The sequence below is a fragment of the Serinus canaria genome, chromosome 3 (assembly GCF_022539315.1).
Source record: "Serinus canaria isolate serCan28SL12 chromosome 3, serCan2020, whole genome shotgun sequence".
In the NCBI taxonomy this organism is placed as follows: Eukaryota; Metazoa; Chordata; class Aves; order Passeriformes; family Fringillidae; genus Serinus; species Serinus canaria.
This window is the reverse complement of record NC_066316.1, coordinates 76,626,015-76,650,042: the sequence shown is the minus strand read 5'-3', so window position 1 is coordinate 76,650,042 and position 24,028 is coordinate 76,626,015. Positions and strand designations below refer to the sequence as shown.

Here is a 24,028-nt window from a genome sequence, read left to right as displayed (position 1 = left end):
ACGAAATGATGTTTTATTATTATTATTAAAAGGATTTCTTTGAGGGCAAAACTGCCTGAAAGTCTAGCCCACATTTTGTTGCATCCACTGAAATTTCTAGTGATTTTTCTTGCACTTATTTTAAATTACTGTATTTACTGCAACTTATCATAAAACAAGTGCAAGTTTAAATTGCAGAGATTGCAACTTAAATCAGATGCAGCTTTCAACTCTTAAACATTACATATGAGTAAAAGAGTAGCACTTGCTAGCAACATTCATGGGGAAAAAATGGAGACATTAAACCTGGGCATTTGGAGACAGATTTTATTATAAGGTTTTTCTTCATTACAAGTACACTTCAGCAAAACCATTTGACTGAGAACACTAAATACGATGTGGTATGAGGTATTAACAAAATAAATGGGGTCTGCTGATGCTTAAGATTTTGGAAGCATCTTCCATTTTGAGTTCAAAATCAATGTAAGAATGTGCTTTATAATCTATCTGCATCATTTCATGTTGCTGTTCTTTTTCTCTAACTTATTCATATGTACCTGTGCTAGTGGCAGAGTTGCTTTGGCCTTCATCTGAATACTGGCAAGGATATTGCAGAGGTTCATCAGCTCCTGGAAAGTACTGTGAACAAAGAGTAATTACTGAATAAAAAAGTAATTACAGTTGTTTTAAAACTATTTAAATTGCACCTGATAACTTATAAGTGTAAATTATATATCACATTTATAATAATTTATTCAGAAGAAAAAGGAATGCAATTATTTTTAATGATGTAATACATTAGATACACCTACGACTGTGTTTATTTTCTCAAATCTATTATGAGTTATTATACCCTTCAAAGAGGGAATATATATATATATATATATATATATATGACAAATTATTTTCCTTCAATAACATGATAATTTTTGTCAAAACATGCAAGCCCACCTTTGGAGTGGACTGAAAGGCATAACTTTTGTACATGAATTTTCCAGCTTAAAAGTTTAAGAAATGTTTAAAATACTTGAATAAATTTTTATACCCGCATCAAGTGTGTCATTATTTTAACAATTTCCTCCATGGATGGCCGTTGTGAGGGATCCTTGGACCAACAACGGGTCATTAAACTCTCAATTGGTTTAGGTAAATTTTTGATCAGTGGTGGCCGAGTACCTGCAATTGAAATTAGAAAACACTTTTAAACTTTCTAAACAGACTCTAAAACAACTGAAAGTGTCTGATCTCTCCCCAGTATTTTGCTAAATAAATAAAGGAAAAGGCAGAATTAATTGTAACCTGGATGAACTGGCTTGTACCTTATTTTCTCTCTCACAAACAAAAACTGACAAGAAAAGTTCCTTCGCACTACACAGCAGCAGTAGAAAAAAATTTAAACTTTTCTTTCAGTACAGGTTTGAATACATTCACTGACTGACCAAATACAGCATATTACAAAGGGTAATGAAATGTTACTCCTTTCTGAAGAATAAAGTTCTAGGCCAAACTAGGAAGCAAATAATAACAGTCTTTGGTTCCTAATGCTGCATTCACAAGAAAAAAAAAAGTCAAAACAAAAAAACCCTCAAAAAACCAAAAAACAAAACAAACAAACAGAAAAACCCAAAAGACTTAAAGTATTTTTGAAAGCTGCTCCTAAGAACATCCTGAAAAATTATCAGGCTCTGGAATTACCAATTTTGTGTGACTTTTTCATGGTCTATACTCATTTTTAATAACATTTTACTTTAACTATTGTATAACTATTCAGCTGGTTTTTGCTTCAAGTTCCTCCTCTTATTACAATTTCTCTGAGAACAATTAATGGACAACCAGTTGTGCTGGATACATGAGACACAGTGATGGCTTGCAAAGAAAGTAATTATTTCAGAATATATTAAACAGAACAAGTAATATATCAAGTAAGAATGCCACAATAGTTTTAAGTGAGATGAAGTGCACTAACACTTCCTTCTTAAGAAAAAGGAAAAAGAAAATGGAAAAATATAAAGAAGATAAAATTTTAAAGCAAAAGTAGGTACAGATAGTGAATTTTAAAGTATACTCCCACACCTTAGTGAGGCTTCCTAATTTAGTACTAGATTTACACTTAGTTTTACAGTAAATGCTTTTATGCAAGGCACTTATCACTCCTAATCTCAATGTCCAGTGTCCTTGAAAAATGGGAGAATCTCATTCTTCATTCAAAAATGGCATTTGCAAACATCTCTCTATATGTATTATTAAGACTATATTATTCATTGATTCTGTCTCTGTCTGCCCCATTCTCTTTGAATAGGATATGCCTGTGCTCACCTTATGCTTCTATCATTTACTACTGAAGCAATGACACTCAGGCAGAGTACCAGCCTTCATTGCTTGAGTTGGTGCTCGCCTTGATGTTGTCTCTCACAAACTGCAGAAACTCTTTGCAGACATTCACTGAACTACTTCACTATCATTACTTTATTACTCAAAAAATTGTTTTGCCATGGTACCTAAAAACACAGCAGTAAAAAAGTTACACCTCTAGCATGAAGACACTACAGTCTACTCTACTACACTGAGCAATGTTATACTACTGCTTTAGAGAAAGCAGTCCATTTGAACACAACCACTGTGTCCTGTTCATAGTCTAAGCTCCTGAAAATCTGTTCTGTATGGCACCTAGCACAGTAGAGTGCTGCTCCATGAGTGCAGGTACCTAGGCAAAAAGGTAAAACCATTCAAACAGCAGAATAAAAAAGACAAACCCCAAAACACCACAGATGAAAAACAAAAGTAACATTTTTAATGCCTAATGGTCCTGGAGGAGGTTTCACAGTTTCTAAGATTTCTAAACACATGTTAAGTTATTTAAAGTTACACATTTCTTGTAGATGTTTAGTTATAAAAAAAGGCAAAAGAAAGACAATGTAGCTAATAAAACCATCATTCAGCCAGGTAAGAGGTTCTTCTCAGATAACTTTTAAAATGGAGTGTTGTAATAAAGAGGACATTACTCTTTATCCTTCTTTGTTCATACACCAGTTACATGTAGCAAACACTGTAGCAGACAAGTAACTCAAAACCTACACTGACACAAAGTGGCAGTGTCTAACTGTTTAGTCTTTGCGACAAGAATGCATATTCAATGCAGCACAAAATGGAAACACTAGTAATTTAAAGCTGTACAGTTAAGAGTGTTTAGCAAATTTATAGGTCATTTACACAACTTCAAATGCAATAAAGTATTTTCAACTCACCATTGTGAACTGCCCACATTATTCGGAAAGCTGGACCACCAATCTCATCAAAAGGTTTCCTACGGGTTATTACCTCCCAGAGAATAATACCCCAACTGAAAACGTCACATTTTTCACTGTAATTGCTACCTGGAAGAAAGCCATCAATATAATTTGACTCTTTTCTATGTAACACGTCAAAAAGCAATATAGTTTGAGCAGATCATAGAATCAGGTTGCAAAAGAGCTCCAAGAGCACTGAATCCAACCTTTCACTAAACACCATAATGTCAACTAAACCACGGCTCTAAGTGTCATGCTGCGTCACTTCTTCAATGCTTCCAGAGATGCTGACTCCACCACTCCCTTGGGCAGCTTGCTCCAATAAATAATTAGCTTTACATACTTACTTTTACTTCAGATTTATTTTGCAGAGAAAAAACAGTTTTCTAAAAGCAGGCTGATTCATGCTAACTTAAGTCTGAAATCACTTGACAGTATGGCTGTTAAGAATGCCCCTCTCTGGGAATCAATCCTTTTCATTTGGAGTCATCTTGAAAGGATAAAATGCATCACTTTTCTCATATAGCATAAACTGCAATTTATTAGGTTTTAAAAATCTCTTGCATTCAGGGTTTAATTGATTATGTTTGCTTACTCTAAATATTCTTCAATTCACTTCTTCCAACCTTAGTCACAATGCGCCAGCCAATAACATCTGTCATATCCATTACTCTTATTTAATTACAGGTCTTCAGAAGAACTACTAAGTTACCACACGAACAAAACAGAAGAGTCCTCAATTCCTCACCATCTTATTTCCTCCTTGTTTATTATTCTTATTCTTTTTGTAATGTCATTACTTAATTAAAATTATTTGACTGTAAATTCAATATTTCTAAGACTCCTAAGGTGCTGAAGACAGGCTGGAGACATAGAATAATAAATAAAAATGTTCAGAGACTACAAAGAAAGAATGTATGCTTTGTAACCATAACTCATGCAAATGCTAACAAGAAATGTGAATGACTAATGACATGGGGATAAATGTACGGATATGAATTACAGGAGATTTGCTCACCTATCTTCAAACAAAAATTAAAATTGGCATATTGTGGCTGAGAGATTTTTTTTTTTTTTGTTTATACCTAATCAGAAAGCATTATTCAGACTAATCATTTCAGTAACAGTGGAATTAAAGAAGTCTAGTTCCATGTGAATACCCACCATATAGCAATAGCTGCAACAGGCTCCATCCACTACCTGTGAGTCAACTTCCTCTGCCCCCCTACTTCTGACAAACTGCAAGGCAAACAGCCTGTTCTCTGGTCAGTTATTCCAGTCCAGCCAGTTTGCCAGGCAAACACAAGAAGCAGGCCACAGCATGAACCACAAGCCCTCTTTAAGTGAAGAGACTAATCTGGACTTTACAAAACTCTCTAAGAATGTGGATCTCAAAAACTCTTTATACATGTATCAAAGTAGCTGAATGTGGCTAATGAGTTCAAAAGGTATGAAGAAGAAAAAGTCCGCTTTATCAGTCAGCTTATTTTCAAAGATGCTGGGAGAAAAAAGTCATGCAAACAATAGCAGATCACTAAGGAAAGCAAAACAGTCTAATCTATGCAGTCACAGAACTTCTGTAACACACAGCCAATAAAACTAAAGTAGTACTACTCCCCTTTTTGAGCAACAGAATTCTGCTTTATGGCTGAGAAGTCTTGTACTAATTCAAAAATGAGAGTCCAAAAGAAGTGAGAAAGTATTCAGTATTGTTTCCTTATTATTCCAAACCAATTTAATTTTTTTTAATAGTTTCTTCTAGTGGGAGTTCTTATATTGGAATTGCTCTCTTTTACTTCATCCTGATCTATAGCATATTAATTTCATTTAGATTACTTGATCTGTACAAGGCTTTAGATGCCCTAAAGCTTTAGGTTTAAAATGGGGGAAAAATTCTTAACATTACAGTAACTAGTTCACTCACTAAGCACCATGTTCTGCAACAGATGCTTCTCATGCCTTTATTGTTCTCACCTAGAAACCTTAGTACTAGAACAGCACCAAATTAATATTAACCTTTACTCCATTGTTGATTTCTGATGCAGTAACACAAACAAAGAAATTTTTAACAATTTTGCCCTTTAAAGTGGTTATTTTTAGTAGTTTAATGACGGCTCCAAGAGTAATTTGATATGCTGCATTGTAGAAGATGCATCATACTAGATTCTTTCCTGTCCTTGATACTTGTGTTCTTATAATGCTTTGTCTATTTATCAGTAAATGCTTTCAGTTAAGAGCACATAAAACAACTGTAAACTGAAGGCTTCTTGTGCTGTCCAACAATAACTGCAATACAAGGTTTCTTTCTACCTGGCTGGATTCATACACTAGAGGAACTAGGATATGAACTGTAAATCCCTACTACAATACACTTATTTATATCCATTTAATATTAAGATTTTTCATTTTTCACAAAAAAAAAAAATCTATCTTTAACACTGATTGTTCAATTACTTATTTCTAAAAGAAAAAAAAGTCTCCTATTTATACAATTTAATTTAATAGAAAACAAGTGCTAAGAAAAGAAGCAGTACTGCTAAAAAAATAGAGGAAGTGCCTGAATATAAAATGACATAATGGAAAATTTTCAGGCATCTCAGTGAAACAAACAGCCCTTCAGCTGGTACTCTAAGCAGTATGTGGAAGAAAATGGTACCTTCAAACAAAAGTTCCAAAGGTGATGTTTGAGAGGAATCCTAAAACTGTATATGGACAGTCTCTGGAATAAGGACAGTAAAAAGGAAAGAGGCCACCTGGATCCAGAATCTGGGAAACCACTGCTGCACATAGGCACTTGCCAAATATATCAAATCAAGGGCACCTGCTTCCTAAAGCAGGAGGTTGACTTTTCCAGACCATTGCCAAATTGCATTGATAATTAAGGTACAGACAGATTAAAAGGTGTTTAGTCTGCAATTTAATATCTATGGGTTTATTTCTCTGATAATCATGCAGCAATTACAGGTATCTAATTGTCAAGTATCATCAGTCTTCCCCAATTACACTCCAAGAAATAGCTTTGTTTTTCTACCTAACCAAATTAACTGGTATTAAGAAGTTCCTCAGTATGTAGGAAAGAGGAAGTACATCAAATCTCTAGATTACACAAAAAAGCAGATGAAGATGGGAGTTACAAGAAAGTGAGAGATGAAAAAAGAAAGCAATTATGTTCAATTTAGAGACTCTAACAGGGAAATTCTAAAGTTAAAAGCTAATCAGAGTAGGGAGTGAAAGTAGTGACAGTATTTAAATGACAGAAGAGTTTGAAATTATTTAAGAATCTTAGAAACAGCAAAATTGTGGGGAAAGAGCCCTCTGGCTGTATTTTACTGACTTACAAAATAAGGAACTGCTGCTGTCTAAAGGTACTCCTCATGCAAAATCTCATCAATGACAAATAAAGGTTCTACATCTTCACGTAAATAAATATCTAATAATAACATGAGAGAATTGGTTCAGTGCTGCTCTTCAAACCTCTGCACAATTATTTGATACTTGTAGAGATTGTTTAATAAACGTTAGACTTATGCCAAAACTCTTTCAGTTGTCACCGCAACTTTAGTAAACTTTATTTTAAAGACTACATGACACTCTTATTCTTACACCACTTTAATTCACAGTTGAATCCCTTTAAATAAAATGTAATATTAACACTGAATTTTTATTACCTTCAAAAACTTCAGGTGCCATCCAAGCAGCACTTCCTTTGTTGTTGGTCATGTGTGTTTGAATATCACAGGCAGTACCAAAGTCACAGATTTTTAGAACTGTCCCCCCAGCTACCAAGAGCAAACTGTCAAAGAAGAAAAAGGATATTAAACCACTTTTTTTTTTTTTTTTTAATCCCAACAACTATCATTAATATAGGTGAATATCTAAGGCTCTGTATCTCAGGGCTTTGTTTTATAATCTGGGAAATAAAGAAGGTAATTTGTTCTAATGTGAACATATTACATATTTTAAAGTAACCAAATATATCATGTAATTTATTAATATTTCTAGATGCTAGGTCTTAAATAAATATCTTTAGCCATAGTAAACCATTAAGCATATACTGACAAAAGTAGACTTTCAGATGGCAGGGGCTGAAAACCAGTAAGTGTTGTAGCAATTTTACCAAAAGAAGAACAATCAAGACTCCCACCAATGTCAATCAATGTAGCAATTTATTTAAATGGAAGCACTTGAAGCTACAAGTGAACTCTCTAAATCAAACCTGGGGAATACAAGAAAGGACTAAGATTTAAATTGTGGCTTCATGTTATAATTTTATCTGGTAATAACTGCAGATTACCACCAAAAAGGGATGAGTCTGCTTATCCTCAAATATCTATCTAATCTGTGGAGCCAGATCTGAAGCTGTAAAAAGAGCTGGATAACAAACTGACTGGGTAGGAAACTATTAAATTTTGTTTTGGTGGAAAGTGATGGGAGCTTCTGGCAGGGGTAGTGGAACAAGCAGAAGGAGGGGATAAAGGAGGATGGCCATGTGGCGAAAGGGCTCTAATGCAACAGATTAAATATGACATTAGAACCATCAACGCCCCCCCCCCCCAAGGTTCTCTTATTGAACACCACAACGATTCCAAAACTGGAAGATTTTAAATGCCTCTGATTAGAAGCCCTATTCCTAATAAAATCCTCTTCCGTGATGGATACCCTGCAGGAGCAGGGTATTTTTCCCACTGAGCAGAAAGTAACTGAACACAGTTAATTTTCTGTATCATAAACCATCATTCTGCAACTGAAGTCTCATATGCACAGCTTTCATTTGGAATACAGTACATCTAAAAGTTAGTACCAATTAAAGGTATTTCTTTTAAATGCAATAAAATTATTGTAAATGATCTTTAATACCAACTGCAATAAAACATGAAAAATTAACTCTAAACCTACTTTGGTGGTTTCAGGTCTCTGTGAATTAGAGCCTTTGGTTTCATACTGTGGAGATATGCCACTCCTTGGGAACACTGTAAACACCAACTCATGGCATGTGCAGCAGTATAATGAGGCAGAGGTTCAGCACCATGCAGCACTGCAAAACAAAGGCACAAACTAAAAAGAACTTTATTGCATATTACAACAGATACAATGGAGTTAACAAAATACCAGTCAGAAAGCTCTATGGAATCTAAGCAATCACCAACACCTCATTACTGAACTAAAAATACCTTTCTGCAGACTGTTAAAATAACAGAAATGTCAAAATATTTCCCATTTTTTTAGTACATTTTCCATAATCATTTTTGTTAAAATTCAATATGAAAAGTGTTGCTTGTTCTCAGCTATCCCTGGTAAAATGTATGTTAAACAAATTTCCAGGGAATTTACAAATTAAGGAAGAGTGTTTTCAAAACCTTACATTACTTGTATATAAAATATAAGAAACTGCTATGAAGAACAAGCCAGTGAACTGAACAGAGGTTTTAAAAGGTACACTCCCTTGTCCTAAAAATTTTTATACGAATTTCAAATTCGTATAAAATTTTTAGGACACTCCCTTGTCCTAAAAATTATTATACGAATTTCAAAGAACCATGTAATAGTTGGAAGAGACCTCTGGAAGTCCACCAAGCAGGTCAAAGAGGCCACCTCCAGCCAGTTGCCCTGGACTGTGTTCAGGTGGCTTCTGAATAGCTCCAAGAATGGAGACATATTTATGAAACAACTTGTACTTTACATGTTTGCCCTAATACTAGCACTTTAACTCCAGGAAGTTGAAATGATACTCACCATTGTATAGAGAACCTCCTTCAGCATACTCCATAACAAGACACACCTTTGGGGGGAAGGAGAAAAAAATAGGCATATTTTCAATGCAGAGGCAGAAAACAGCTTTTGTAAACTGAAAGAGAAGTTCTTTGAGAGCAACTGCAAAGCCTCCATACCTAAGCTAATGGAAAATACATCAGTCAGTTTGAAATGTATGTATTTACATGTAAGAAAAATCAGTTTTACACTTAATTCCCACTGGAAGTTAGAAAATAAAAGAATGACCTCCCTCTTCCTCAGACTCAAAAAGCAAATACTGTCTTCCAACTGAAATTCATTGTCCTTTGCTTTATTCCTTTAGTGGCTTACAAAAAAAAGTTTGTTAAATACTATGCCAGAAGAATTTCACTAGTGCAAAGAAAGAAAATGGATGAAGCATCATTTTAAGCAATTAAATAATCCATACAAGAATTAGCTAAGGATACATCTGTCCTGTCACAGTACCCTCTTTTCTGCTTAGAGAATTTGTGAGACTGTTTGCAGCTGTGGCAGAAAGCAAGCAAATCCTGAAAATTACATGTATGAAAATAGGAGCTGATTTACAAGACACAATCATGTCTGGACACTGCATTTCTATTTGTACTGATTTACAATTAATATGATTGTAGATATGAATGCAATTACATTATGTAATACACTAGATGCCATTTTCACAAACTGAACTATAACTGTTGAGAAACAGATTTGTGGTCTTGAAAGAATTAATTTTTTTAGAGCAGTAGAAAGGAAAAACAAATACCTGAAAACATCAACTAATCTACATATCTGTATATTTCCTTATTATGACTAAAACATGAAAAATATATAAAATATACATTTTTAATATAAAATACACGTTCTGTGCACTGATGCTTGCATATATTAAGCTAGTTACCTTTTGCCATATTGACAAGCTATAACTTACTGGGTTTAGGCAGGCTCCATATAACTTGACAATATTGGGATGGTTTACCCGTGACAGTTGTCGAAGCTGCAATACAAATCAGAGAGTTTCAAACCACAGGAAAAAAGGGCTAATGCTTTATATTCATAGCTATAAATAATACACCAAAACAGCAAGTACAGTTTTCTATGTTTGTATAACTCTAGATGGCGATTATACGAATTACAATATTTATGTCACTCTTTGCATTTTAATTTATGTGGTCAGGTTTGTGTCAAACTGGACCTGTATTTTAAAAAGAAGTTTGATGAAATTATGTTTAAAGAAAGTATTTTTGTCATGCTATAGTAAAGTCACTCAAGACACAAGCATTGTGCAACCATGATGTCTATAGATTTAGTGCTCTTCCAGGAGCCTTCAATTTTGTGACTACATAAAAATTGTCCAATTAAATTAAAAACATCAGAATACTGACTGTTTTATAGAGGACAAAAGTTCTAAAGTCCCCAAGCCCACAGTCCCATAAAATAATTTAATACTAGAATGACATAGTTCCAAGAACCTATTACTGTTTGAACTGACAACTGCATTATTTTGCATTGGGATTTTTTTACTAGTACACAGTAGAAGCAAGCAAAAAGGCATTTTTTTCCCTGTACACAGACTGCTGAAGTACTTTACGCTGTCTTTGGAGCAAATGTTATTTTTTCTACACACTTCAGAAGATCTAAAACATCAGAATGAAAAATTTCAACTGATGCTTGCACTGTGCAGGGTTTCCCAACTAGCAGTAATCACTGAAGCATTTCTGGGATTATCTAATCAGATCTCTTTGGAACACAAAAATCCCAGTCGACTGATCGGATTTACTCAGTGTTAAACCAGACTCAAATTAATAACCTTAAAAACTTTCCATCATAATGAACAACATATAAATATTTACAGAAGGGCCTACTACAAACATGTTTTTTTCAACCCTTTAGTGTGTCATATTTTATAAGACTTACTTCGAAATTTAAGTTTTATTTTTAACATATTTTGTGTATCCTGAACACTCTAAGCTATAACTGAATAAATACTAAGCAGCATGTCACAATGTGTGTCAATTAAATTAAGCTTTTGATTCTAGAAAATATTATTTATCTTGGGAAGTTTATCAGTGTATCTGACCTACTCAAGACATTTTTAAATAAGCAGATGTTGAATGAAAACAGCAATTGCCTTTAAGGTGGCAATGTACTTGCATAGAAGAAAAAAATTAAATCAAATTATCAGAACTGCTGAAAAACCTCAGAAACACTTTCAAATATCAACCTGATTGTACTGGAGAACCTGCACTGTGGCCCCTGGAAGTGTTAATCAGTTTCAAGGCTTTGGTGGGTATTCCAGCTGCACCCTGACTTCACACTGGGAAAGAAGCTAAGAACTGTTATTTCACTATTTGTGTGCCCTTGTCTCTCCCACACTCTTGCTTTTCAGCTCTTATGAGAAGCAAACTAAAGGAGCTGCAATGCGCTTTGACAGGTCTCCTGTTCTGCAAGACAAGGGTCAAGGCCTGAACTGGGTACTGCAGGGAGCGTTTATCTTGTGATAAAAACATAGCTTTTAGTACACTGAATGCACCCATGAATTTCAGGAAACAGGCTCTACCAAACCATATATTTTCCATCAAACATACTGTACCTCTACAATGAAGGCTTTTCTTTCAGATTCACTTTCTATCTGTTTAATGGCTACATCTTTGGCTCGCCATTTAGCCTTGCAGACCACACCAAAGGCTCCTCTTCCAACAACCTAGAACAAAATATAAAACATGGAGTTAAAATTTAAAATAGTTTCATTTGCTGTGCAGGACTTCACTAACAGAAAAGAAATTTAATTTAGAAAACTGAAGACACAGGCTCGAGTTTGGCAGTAGGAATTGAACGCCATTAAAGCATAACTAGACTTAGGTAAGCTTGCTCAAGAGATTATTTAGGCAAGAATTGGGAAACACACATACAAAAAAAATTTATTACTAATGTGCAGTGACAGTATCTCAGAAATGTATAATCTCAATTATTTAGAACAAGATTTGCTCAAAGGAAATTAGAGGAATGAGACCTTTTTTTTTTTTTTTTTAGGTTTCACCCCTGAAATTACATCTATCTGCTGTATTTGTTTTTTCTTGCTAAAAACCAGGAATTAAGACTTCTGAAATTTAAATGCATACACAAATGCACAGGACCATGATGAAATTGGGACAAGATGTTCTGTGTGCTCAAAGCTATCAGTTCATTTTCTCACAGATGACTCTAGGGTGTGATAGCAGTAAATTAACCTGCAAGTCCTCCAAAAAAGTGTCTACGAACTAAGTTTTCCCTATTTCTGTTGAAGTCTGCTTTCTAGCTTATTTGGAATTAACATTGCCTAAAACTATGGAAAAAAACAACCCCAGACAAGAGTCATAACTCTTCACTGTAACTTTGCAAAAGCAGTAGTAGCTGCTTCTGCATATTATATTGTTTAAGTAATCCTTAACCTTTGCTGTGAAGAAGCTCCAATACCACCATTATTTAGAACAGCTCTTTGAAATCAAGCATAGAAATAAAAGCAGGGTAGAAAGAAGGTCATTTTCAGTTACTGGTGAATTGCACATGATGTTTAATTGAAAATCCACTTCTTTTAATTGTTCCTCAGAGGAAAAATGGCAACATACAGGAATAATGACAAAACATGTATGTGAGATGTAAAATTGAAATGAAGGTGTTGCCAAAACAGTGACTGCAGCCACTACAGGAAAGCACAGACAAGTGCGTTGTTATTCATATGCTCAAAAGAAAATTATGAGGAGGAGGAAACCTAAGGCACACACAGGCACAGAAGGAAAAGGAACTTCTCCAAATCCAAAAAGTGCAGGCAGGCAAGCTGAGAAGTAGAAGAGAGGAGGAGAAACAAGGGGCTAACTATGATTTATGTAATCCTTGAGTTAGGTTCTTACTATGTGCTTTCCAAATAAATAAATAGTGAAACTGATTTCCCCTGGGAATGGGATGGAAAGGGCTGTAGATGCATAACTCAAGACCTGCTAAACTGTCATGATGGATATGACAAAGTCTGCAATCAAGGCCCCACTTTGAAGAGATGAAAAATAAAAATTAAAAAACCCCACCAAGAGCTTGAATTAAGAAAGAATAAAAAAGGGAAATTATGCTTAATATTTCTTAGAAGTTTCATATGGATATAAGATACAGCTGCCCCCCTGACAGCCATGGTGATCAATGGCACTTTCTTCCTCTGGTTCCCTTATTACTGTAAGAAATATTTTTCTCTTTTACATTACAGCATGCATTTAGCCTTGCAGAAGTTCCTGTCATCTCACGTTTACTTTCCACAGCAGTAGTTCACAGACAGAGTCTGTGATAAGACGTGCACTGGAGATACACAGAATGTGTCCAATTCTACTCTGTTAAAGAACAGAACCTGTTGATTGTAACATCATCTCCCAGCCAAAGCGCCTTGCACTTTGTGTTGCCTTGTTCCATCTTGTCCTGACGTAACACACGCTAACTATTTTCTTGCATTCCACACGTGAGGTTGGAAACACCAAGCCATGAATGATAGATGAGCAGCCTACAAAAATAGTACATATAAACAAATTGGAAACAATGAGTCACTGGAAGACATAAAAGTCCCAAACAGTCTTCCTTGTTATTTCCTTTTTTCTCAGACTATGCTCCGAATAAAATGCTCACTTTCTAGGGGTTGGCAGGCCCCCCACCTTCACAAAACTTGTCCATTACAAAGCCCCTACCCACCTTACACAGCACATGACCAGACCTACAGAATAAGGAAAAACTCATCAGTTGGTGTGTGTGCTGTAAGTCTGCATTTTGCAGAAATGGTGATTAGTGAGCGCATAAGTGCAAGCACCTGGGAAATACCAAGGACAGTTAATGAGAGAAGGATGCCATAGAGCAGCTTGTGAAAGATGAAGTGTATTGGTAGCAGCAATACAGTTAGTTCCACATCTGCTGCTCCCCTACGCTGTCAAGAAATCCCAACAGGGTTAGCCAAATGAGTGGGAAGAACTCTCCCTTTCACTTAGGGAAAAGGAGATGGGCATATAATGAATTCTCCTAGGTGGATCCGATTGGCTCTACGGTTCAAGTCTCTGTGAGTCACCTTTTAAGGTTCCTTTTCTTAGTATACCTTTTCTCACACGCTTTCAGAGTTTTCAACTATAACTCTGTTACATTTAATCCAGTGACACAAACAAAAAGAGTGATTTGAAAATAGTACATATATGTCAGTTAAAAGATTGGTCTCTAAATTTAATGAAGTAATTTGACCTTTTTTTTCCACTTAGCATGAATCACTTACAACAGTTGGGGATGGGTCAGGCCTACTTTTTTTCTGGCTAGTTTTATCTTTCCCTGCTGAAAAGACTTGTATATGTCCATATGTACAAATACACTATATGTATTATGCATATGATTTTAATATTATGAATATGAAATATATACTACATCCATTTTTATACATTAAAAATATTTATCTTTGAGATGTATAACAAAAAAAAGAAAGCCCATGTATCTCTTCCATTTGATTGCACTTGGTTAAATTCAGCTCGTAAGTCAATATAAATGCATACTGCTCCCCTGCAGATAAATTCATGACTATTTGCATGTTTCTGAGAACTGGCACATGTACTTCCAATTAATATACTAAAGAAATCATTATTTTTTAATGCTATTGTATTTTTCAACAAATACAATTTGTTTCTATTGAATGAAGAAACTCACAGAAACAGGTATACTGCCCCATGTAGTGTTTTACTTTGAGCCATGAATGCCACAATATTTGGGTTTTATCTGAAAAGTGGAATAAATTCCAAGAATTAGATGTACTTTAAGAAGTGCCACTGATGACTGGAAAAAAATAATAATAAAAAATAAAATCAGTGTTGCACACCAAGAGGAAGAGTTTACCAGGCAATCTAAACCTTAATTATGTGATAGAAAGCTTGAGACCATCAGGTATGTAAATTTTATTATTGGTGAAAATAGTTTGATAAATGATTATGCAGTCAAGGTTTCATAACAATTTATCAGTGACTTGGTGCCTGCTTAGGCAGAAGGTTGAACTTGAGAAGAGGACATGAGTACAGTGAATATTTACCTAGGATACAGGGAAAACAGAAGAGCTGATCCTCCATTAAAGCAGCTCAGGCTCTTGGATGGCACATGAAAGGAGCAACCACCAGAAACAATGACAGATCCAATACAAATTGGTTTCCCATATGTGAAAACTCAATGTGTTTTTCCTACTTATTCTGGAAAAAGTACCTTACTCATAGCAAAAACCCCTTTATAATCCACAGAATGCAGATTATGGGAGTCCATTTACATATAATTTTCTTCCCTTAAATTTATTCTTTAAAGCAGTAAGTTTTAGATATTGTCAGAACAGTTTAAACACTATGTAGTTTCCTTCAGCACCTCGTGCTGGAACTAAGTAACTTAATATCACAGGAGGGAGGCACTGCCTGAACTTTAGTTTCTTCATGCTCATTCCTTCTTGTCCCCTGCTGTTGGTGCCACACCATATGTTTGGGCAATAGCACATATTTGGAATTATATGAAGCACAGTTAATGGAATTATTGACACAACAGATCAATAAACAGCAGTTGATCTGTAGTTAAACTGTGTTTATTTGGAAAATGATCTAAAAATAAACAAATTCTTTTAGTAAAAGATTCTGTTTCTTTAAATATCTTCTAGGAGAAAAAAGGAAGATATAGGGTAGATGAAACATTTAGAAATAGAGTAAGAACAAGTCTGCTTCTACCTTTATCACAGAAGATAATTAAGCTTGTCAAAAACCACTTGGCATATGACACAAAACCATATTAAACTGGAAGCAATACTTAAAGAGGTTCAAAGATTTAAAAGTGTATTAAAATGTATTCTTTTACCTGTAAAATACATACCAGTAAAAAGTTACATTTTACTGTGTGACAAAGTGACATGGTGAAGGACAGTGCCACTTGCATGTTTTCCAGATAATGTATTTAGAGTCTTATTTAAAGAATATGAACCATACAAGAACCCTGGAACAAGCATTACCTCTGTCTCTGTGTACAAATAGTATCAAATGCTGTACATAAACAAAGATACTTGATACTGACTTGTAAGTATGTAGACTATACTGACTGGTAAGTTATGTAGACTAGAAATCATGCAGGAAATAGAGACTGCAGATATGTTAAGAGCTTAAGGATGTATTTTGTCCTAAGGGATGTGACCAAAAATTTCCCCTCCCCCAGTAAAACTAGAAAAATGCACCTCTATTTATTCAGATGCACCATAGTTCCCTAACAAATGTCAAAACTTTGGAAGAATTAATTTCAACTTTGCATTAACTTCACGAGTTTTCTATTAACTCAAAAACATAAAAATGCAAAGTTTTCTCTTTATCCATAAAGGTTCCATATAAGGTACTTCTGCATGCAGAATACCTAGTGCTTTTCTTTCTTAAAAAAACCCCAACTTGCTGGATATATAAGACAGCAATAAAATATAACAGCTTCCTGATTAGCAGACCTAGTATTCTTTAGAGAACTGACTTCATAATTTGCAGTATCGACTGCATGACGTGCTCATTTATGATTTTGGAAAGCAAGACAAGCAGTTACAAAAATCCAAAACCAGAAATCCAACAAAACCTGTACTTCCAAAATGACAACAGGCTACGTTAAGTTATCTCTAATATCTATATTGCTTTGTTTACTGGTATATTTCTTAATGAAATGGGATGTATGCAAACTGAATGTTTGGATTTCTCAAGCTCCAGACGCTACACGAGATTGAATTGAAAAAAATGTTCCATAATGTGTTCTAAAAAATACAAAAGAGATTCAAGAGATTTTAAAATTCAGTTGCTTTTACTCTCTCTGTTTACCAGAGCTCCAGCAGTACCAATAAAGTATACTAACATTTTCAATTTTTCACATATGTGAAATGCATGGAACATGCATCACAAATTAAAAAAAAAGGTGCCAGAAGAAGCCATGAACAACAGTTTAGAGCTTCTAAAATTATATTCCTACACTTTCTATCACTCATTCAACCAGCGTCAAATTCCAGTTTTGGTTCCTCTGTGTGTGCTATGCTTTATTAAGTAGGTTGAAGCAAATCGGCCCCGTGCCACAAATGACTGTGGCCAATACCCTGGCAGCACTTTTAGGAAAGTGTTCAGATCTATCTGCCAGTTCTTACAGCTATGTTCTTTGACTGGTTAAGTTTATTTGTACTAGTGTCAGCACAACTCTAAATGTTGCTTTTCCTTTCTGGGATTCCTACAGCAATGAAGAAACCTCCAAAACCTCTCCACTCCCCCACCCCCAAAAGCCCCTGGAAGCAATCCTACTAATTTGAAGTAAACTAAGTAATTTAGATTTAGTTTCCAAGTTTGAACATAGAAGTTATGCAAAACACTGTAGGAAAAAAATATTTCTTCCTCAAAGAAACTGGTTATTAAAATCAACTTAGATTCTTAATATAGGCAAGTTCTGCTTGACAACCTCACCCAGTTGGTCCCTATCTAGGGTTTCATCTGTTAGAGCTGAATAACAATGTACTGTTTTCATTCAATGGCTTGTCTATCTGAATTTAGTTCTGTTTTAAGAACTATTTATCTTTTCAGCTTCTTTGGAACATGGTTATGTAGAATCAAAGTATCATCATACATGTTCCTGAAATTCTAGAATCACAGAATGGTTTGGATTAGCAGGGACCTCAAACATCATCTAGTTCCAATCTCTCATCATGGGCAGGGACACCTTCCACTAGACCAGGTTACTCAGAACTCCATCCAGCCTGCTCTTGAAAATTATGTTTCCAGAAATTCTTCCTTTGCTCTGAACATGCAACCAACCCTCCCTGTATTTTGGTAGCTCAAGTCATTCCAAGAAATGCATGCATCTCAAAGATAACAGTTTATCAAGTTATACTTTCATTCTGGCTTATCACATATTGAAAAGCTTTCATGCACTGATAGGATTTTATACATCTGTCTCGAGAACTGAACTAATTTTAATTAACGGCAATTTAAAAACATTAACAAAGCAACTGTCTGATGTTCTAGTATGAATCAATTTGTTCTGTTAGAGCAGCCCAGAAAGTGAATTATTGCTTTAGAAACAAGATGTTGGATAATGTGGCACTCAGGGTGCAGCACTCTAACATGAGCTCTCTGGGCTGGCACTGTCTAAAATTACTGGTCTTTGGAAAAAAACCAAACCAGAAAACAAAAAAGCATTCTGCAACTAATAAAATACTGGTAGCAATCCACAGGGTGGAACATATAAGGGACATGTGAAACTTGCTCTGTTGTTTCAGTTTTTTTCTCAGGGAAAGGTATTAGACATAGAACTCTATTATTATCTCATAAATATGGATCTTGCTTTCATCACTGGAACAGGAAGATCAGTGAGGTTTCTTTCCCATGTATTCTTTATGAAGTAAAGTATGAGTCTCTTTAACAGGATACAAACTGATTCACTGAATGTATCTGCATGTGTAGAAATGAGTGTAGTGTCACATTAAGAGTTTAACTAGCTTATTAGCTATTTTCTAACTCACTGCACAGTAAATTTCATCTACATGGAATAGGTGTTGCATAACTTCTGCTATAAATTCACACCCCAGCTGACACTTCAGCTATTTCTTATACAAATAAATAAAGAGAATCTTTCATTGGTGTAACTAAACTACATTTAAGTAGTTATTTGAATTAATTCAGAAATTTATTTAGAGTAAAATCAGAGAATATACTGGCATATGTTTTTACCATGTACTTATTTTTTGCCTTTGTTTTTGAATATCCAGCTTTGCACCTTGAAGTCTTACTGAAAAAGGCTGAGAAATTTGACTGAGATTAAATGGATTTCTAACTACCACCCTTGGTTCTTGAGAACCAATCCTTCTGTACTCATGTCAGATATCCAGTAATGCTGTTCAGATCTCAAATCACATCTGGTTCTTCTCCAAATTTCTTCCAATTTTTCAGACTGGTATTCTGCAAGTGGGGATGATCCCCTAGGACACAGAAACAACGGAGGTAGTAACAGCTCCATGTTCAATAGAAGCTCACACAAATCTGCTTTACCTTGTAATGGACATAATCAGACACTGCATCTCACTAACTTTTAGAAAGTTAACTATATTAAGGGGAGCAAAATCCAGTTGCCTTGCTGTATTGATCACTCTCTTGCTTCTGAGCTGCTTTGCTCCAGAACTGGAAGGAACACATGTAGCTCTTAGCACACTACTCAGTTAATGAAATTAACCAACTATTTTAAAAATATCTATAGGTGGATATACAATAAATTGCATCTCCTTAGTTGCTGGAATCTTAAGTAAATTTTCTAAAATAAATATTTTTAAAGCTTACCTCTTCATCTCAAAGAAAACATTACCCTAATTCTCTTAGAATTAACTACTGCCCAAATAGACTGTTGAAAAGAAACCTCATTGTAAACTGCAATATACCAGTAAAGCATTAAAGAACAGTTTTCTAATAATTTATATTTCCGATCATCCAAAAGTAACTTGCAACTATGCAAATATGGCATTAGTTTTTTAACTTGTCTACATCAGGCAGTGACTGGGCAGGGCTGCAGTATACATGACCAGACATGTACCTTTGGCTGAGCAATCCAAGCATACACACATCATGTGATGAAGAGGTCTATGTTTTGGTCATGTATGGGACTGTTACCCAGTTACCTGGTAGAGGAAAGCCTGTGGAATTTTCAGGAAAGAGTGGCAGGGAGTAGGCTGCCAGAACAATTAAAAACCAAAGTGTGTTTTAGCTTAGATGTGGAAACTCCCTGGGGAAGAAACAACCAGAGTGTTGTTCCAGTTTAAATATGAGATTTTAAAACAAGGCTATTAGGCTTTTTATTGTTGACTTGATTTCAGTTATATTAGATTTTATTTTTTTCAGTTTCTAATGATTTTTCTATACAATACTAAAAACTTAAAATGGCCATTTTCACAATCAAAAACTTGCATTGTGAAATAGAGAGCAAAAGTTTTGTGTTGTTTTTCCCCTTCCAGTTTTGAATATGCTCCTGCTGTGTCACATCAATTTTGATTTGACTCCCAACTCTTTCATAATAATTGTCTCTATGGTTTACTTCATTTTAAGCACTTGAAATAACAAGAAGGCATTCTGAAGCTGAAGATGTGTTTGGTGAGAAGTAACACCACATTTAGTCATGTGCATGGTAGCTAAACCAAAATATGGTATATTCTTGTTTTTATCTTAGTAGAGTTCAGACAGACCTAAAGGAAAGTGCACTTATAGATCTCACATTTATTAGCAAGGTCTCTGGGCCTGCAAGTATTCCAGAACTTCAATATCTATTAATAAACCAGTGGCAGAGTGGGACTGCTATCTGCTGACAAGACAGCCTTGATAATACAACAGCAAAGCTATGATTATAAAAGCAGTTGAGTTTCCAGTGTAGATCTTTTAACACTCCATTTTGAAACATTTGAAGTTTGCCAAGCATAAATACAACCATTTTGAGATATTATAGCCACTTAAAATCCTTGAACACCTCTGAGCCTAAAGTGAGAGCACAGAAAAACCTCAGTAAGGATGTGTGTTTTGTTATGACTACAAAGTTGACTATTTGTGCTGAAACTGCATCATGAGTAAGAAATCAACACCCACAGCTCAGAAAAGCAAGGCCTAAGTAGGATCTCCAATCCATCTGTTTTCTTGTAAAGTAGGTCTTATTTCTTCCTCTGTGCAATATTTAGACTTTATTCAACAGTAGTGTATACCCTTTGCCTATAAGAACTTCTGGGAAGACAGGTACACTCAAAATGCTATGCCATCTGTGACCAGATTTTTTCATGGAGACAACATTATCAAAGTCGTCTTGCTTATATCACATGAGTTTTGTATCTCTACAAAGATTCTGTGTTTAGAATAACAACAACTGCATTAAACAAATTTCTACTTAAGCATTGTCTCTAGATACATTTTTGTACTGACAGTCCTGTTTCTGTGAGCACCAGGCACATGAGTGGGACACAGTCAAGCTCTGAGCACTAAACCTTATAACGCTAGACTCTACTTACACCAATTACATACTACGCAGCTCCACATTTTCTATATGTAAAACAGCAATACAATCCTTGCTAACACCTCCCCAAGGGTGTTGTGAGGATTAAATATTTGTATAGCTTACAAACAGACATAGCCCTTATGTCTAACACAGCAGATGTGGTACTCACTTCAGTGAGGGATCACTGGGCACCTTTTTACAATGGATAACCTGCTTAAACTTTCTTCATTGGGTGAGAAATGCTATTTCTCCCAAAACATGTGATTTGATCCTCAGCTATTAGTAAGTGTTGCAAAAACAACAAAAACCACCTTCACTTCAGAATAGCTAAATGCATAAAGGGAGGCAGAACAACTAGACTTACAGAAACAAAAGTCTTTATGGTTGCCAAATTCACAGAAAGAGATAAAGGCAATCTTTTGAAATATGCTGTCTTCTGAAAATTTCCAGTGCCCAGTGCCTGCTATCGTGAAAGCCAAAGTTACCACAGTACTACCTGAATGCAGAAGAAGGTGCCCTGGTACAACATGGTAGGTTTTAAGGTCCCTGAATTATCCCCAGGAGACCCAAGCCCAGTAGGATAATTATGAAGAAACCAGTTTCTAGCAAACTACTGTAAAAACCTGAGACACCAGTTGTCATATCTATAAAAGCTACTACACAAAACTCCACTTCCACACAAACTTTTAAAGGAAAACAGGGTAATTATTACTTTAAAAGAAAGATGGTAATCGACAAATAAAAGCACAGGGACTGTTTCAGGAATCTTGGATGCCTGTTAGGTCCAGATTCTACAACCTGGCCTCATAAAATTTGTTATGGATCTACATGAAGAAACTTCATTGTTGTAGAGAATTTAGCAGGCAACAAAGGAAAAAACAGCAGCAGTATTTTTGTGTAATTCTGAGAGTCACACAACACTGTAGAATATAGAGACTGCTGAGCCCGTTATTAAAGCACACAAGCTACCCTAGATCACACCCACCTTACTTTCACAGGAACCACCGACAGATGAAAGGTACACCTGAAGTAATTTCACTATGTGAAGTTCACAGAAGAAAGAGTTACTTCCAATTTTGATATACAATAACTAAATGTCACTTCCTGCCTAACAGGCACGGGTCACAAACGAAATGTTAAACATCGATGAGTGCAAGCAACATCACTAGCCTATGTTAAGAAAAAAACCCCTGTTTATCCTTACAGCTCACAGAGCTGTAAATTTAGCAAATCATTAAGAGTGGTATGATCATCATATATACAATGGCTCAGTTTGGTGGCAGAAGGTGAAAGCAGAGGCATAGAGAAACAGAGACCTAAAACAAACATTAGAATTAACAGTTCCCTCTTGACGACTATGCGTGCCACCCATACTAAAGTGGGTGGCAAAATGGGCGGCGAAACTTTAAAGTCCTGAATAAATCTATCCCGTTCAAACAAAACTCCACAATAAGGCATCCAGCAGCAGGGCCGGCAGGAGTAAGCTGGCACCTCCGCTCCCAGCCAGACCGCCTTTGTTCGCCGGTGCCAGCCGCTGTAGCATCCACGGGAGCACAGAACCCCCGGTCAGGCACACCGGGGGGTCGCGGCATCCCGGCGCACCCGCGAAGCCTCTGCGGACCCCTCCGCAGCGCAGGGCCGGCGCCGGGGAGAAGAACCCCTGGCGGGGCCAGGCTGGCCGCGCCCGGGGAGCGAGGGGGACGGCAGGACCCTCACTCACCTCTTCCACCTCGATCTCTTTGTAGTCGATTTCTTCGAAGTTGAGGACCGGGGGGGTTTCAATCATTTCAGCGGAGGCGGCAGCGGACATGCCTCCTCTTTCACCGCAGGGAGGAGAGGGGGCCGGGGCTACGCGAGGGTCCGGCACCGGGCAGCCGAGGGCCGGAGCCGGGGCTACGCAGGGCTCGGCGGCGGTTCCTGGCGCAGGTCGGGGCGGGCCTGGCCGAGGCGCCGCCGGGGCCGCATCCGCAGCGGCCTCGGGCCTCACTGGCGGCGGGCACAGGCCCCGGCGCCGCCGCTGCGCATCCCGCGCCCTCCCGCACCCCCGCGGGGCGCCGCGCCGACTCCCCTAGGCCGCGGCCTCTGCGCAGCTCGGGACCGCCTCGGCCGCGCGTCCCCGGGCGAGAGAAGGCGGCGCCCCCGGGGCCGCAGCCGGGCTCCGCCGCCAGCCCCAGCGGCGGCAGCGGGAGAGGGGGCCGCGGCGGGGGTGGGGGAGCCGCTCAGAGCCGCGCCGCGGCCGCCGCCGCTGACATCAGAGCCGCTTCCTGCTGCCCCGGCCCAGGAGGGAGGGACGGAGTGATAGAGTAAGGGAGGGAGGGAGCACCAGGCGGGGGCGGGCGGGGAAGAGCCGGCAGCAGCGGCCTCTAGGGCGGCCGCGGCGGGGCCATGGCCTGGCGGCGGCACCGCCCCCGCCCCGCCCCGCTCCGCTCCGTCGCCGCTGCCGCCAGGGGGAGCAGCCGCGGTCCCTGCCCGGTCCCGCTTCCTGTTCCTGCCGCCAGCCGGGAGCCACCGGCCGGCGCGGAGCGGAGCGGAGCGGCGGGCAGCGCCCCGGCCGCGCGTCTCAGCCGGGGCTGGAGGGCACAGTCCGGCCCGGGCAGCTGCCGGGCACGGCCCCATCCCGGGGCTGCGTGTTACCGCCATGCAAGTGCGGGCCGCAAGCCTTGCCCCTGTATACGTGCTTATATTTCTCGGGGCAGGTGGTGTTGTACGGGGTCTTGGAACGCGGACAGGCCTTGTGGTCTTCAGTGGTGCTTTCTCAGGGAAAACCTGTGTGTAGGAGGGTGGCTGTGGAGTGGAGGGTAATGGAGCAGTTGATGTAAACACATAGTAATAAAGGGATTGGGAATGAACGTATGCCTTAACCACTCCCTCTCCAAGGGAGTCTGGACCCACTCTTTGCCAGGACTGTCTTCTGCTCCCGCTTCTGCTTTTGGCTGCAGCACCCACCCCATTAGTGTTTCGGTGATAAATGTCTCAGACTG

General features: G+C 37.6%; 1 protein-coding gene across 8 annotated transcripts in view; it reads right to left on the bottom strand.

Annotated features, from left to right (window-relative positions):
- MAP3K7 (mitogen-activated protein kinase kinase kinase 7) overlaps positions 1 to 23,341 on the bottom strand; it is a 48,023-nt gene extending 24,682 nt beyond the window's left edge. For 4 of the 8 annotated variants that reach the window (XM_009093570.4, XM_009093578.4, XM_018918296.3 and 1 more), the window contains exons 1-9: positions 22,768 to 23,338; positions 11,605 to 11,715; positions 9,943 to 10,008; positions 9,000 to 9,045; positions 8,163 to 8,301; positions 6,935 to 7,059; positions 3,225 to 3,353; positions 1,025 to 1,155; positions 537 to 618 (exon numbers count right to left, since the gene is read on the bottom strand). In XM_009093570.4, the coding sequence (XP_009091818.1) occupies positions 537 to 618; positions 1,025 to 1,155; positions 3,225 to 3,353; positions 6,935 to 7,059; positions 8,163 to 8,301; positions 9,000 to 9,045; positions 9,943 to 10,008; positions 11,605 to 11,715; positions 22,768 to 22,857 (919 nt within the window). In that variant the 5' untranslated portion in view covers positions 22,858 to 23,338. Of the gene's footprint in view, positions 1 to 536; positions 619 to 1,024; positions 1,156 to 3,224; positions 3,354 to 6,934; positions 7,060 to 8,162; positions 8,322 to 8,999; positions 9,046 to 9,942; positions 10,009 to 11,604; positions 11,716 to 22,767 lie in introns of those variants that run through there. The other 4 variants (XM_050972118.1, XM_050972119.1, XM_009093563.4 and 1 more) reach the window with 3 other exon arrangements.
- Positions 23,342 to 24,028: the final 687 nt, after the last annotated feature.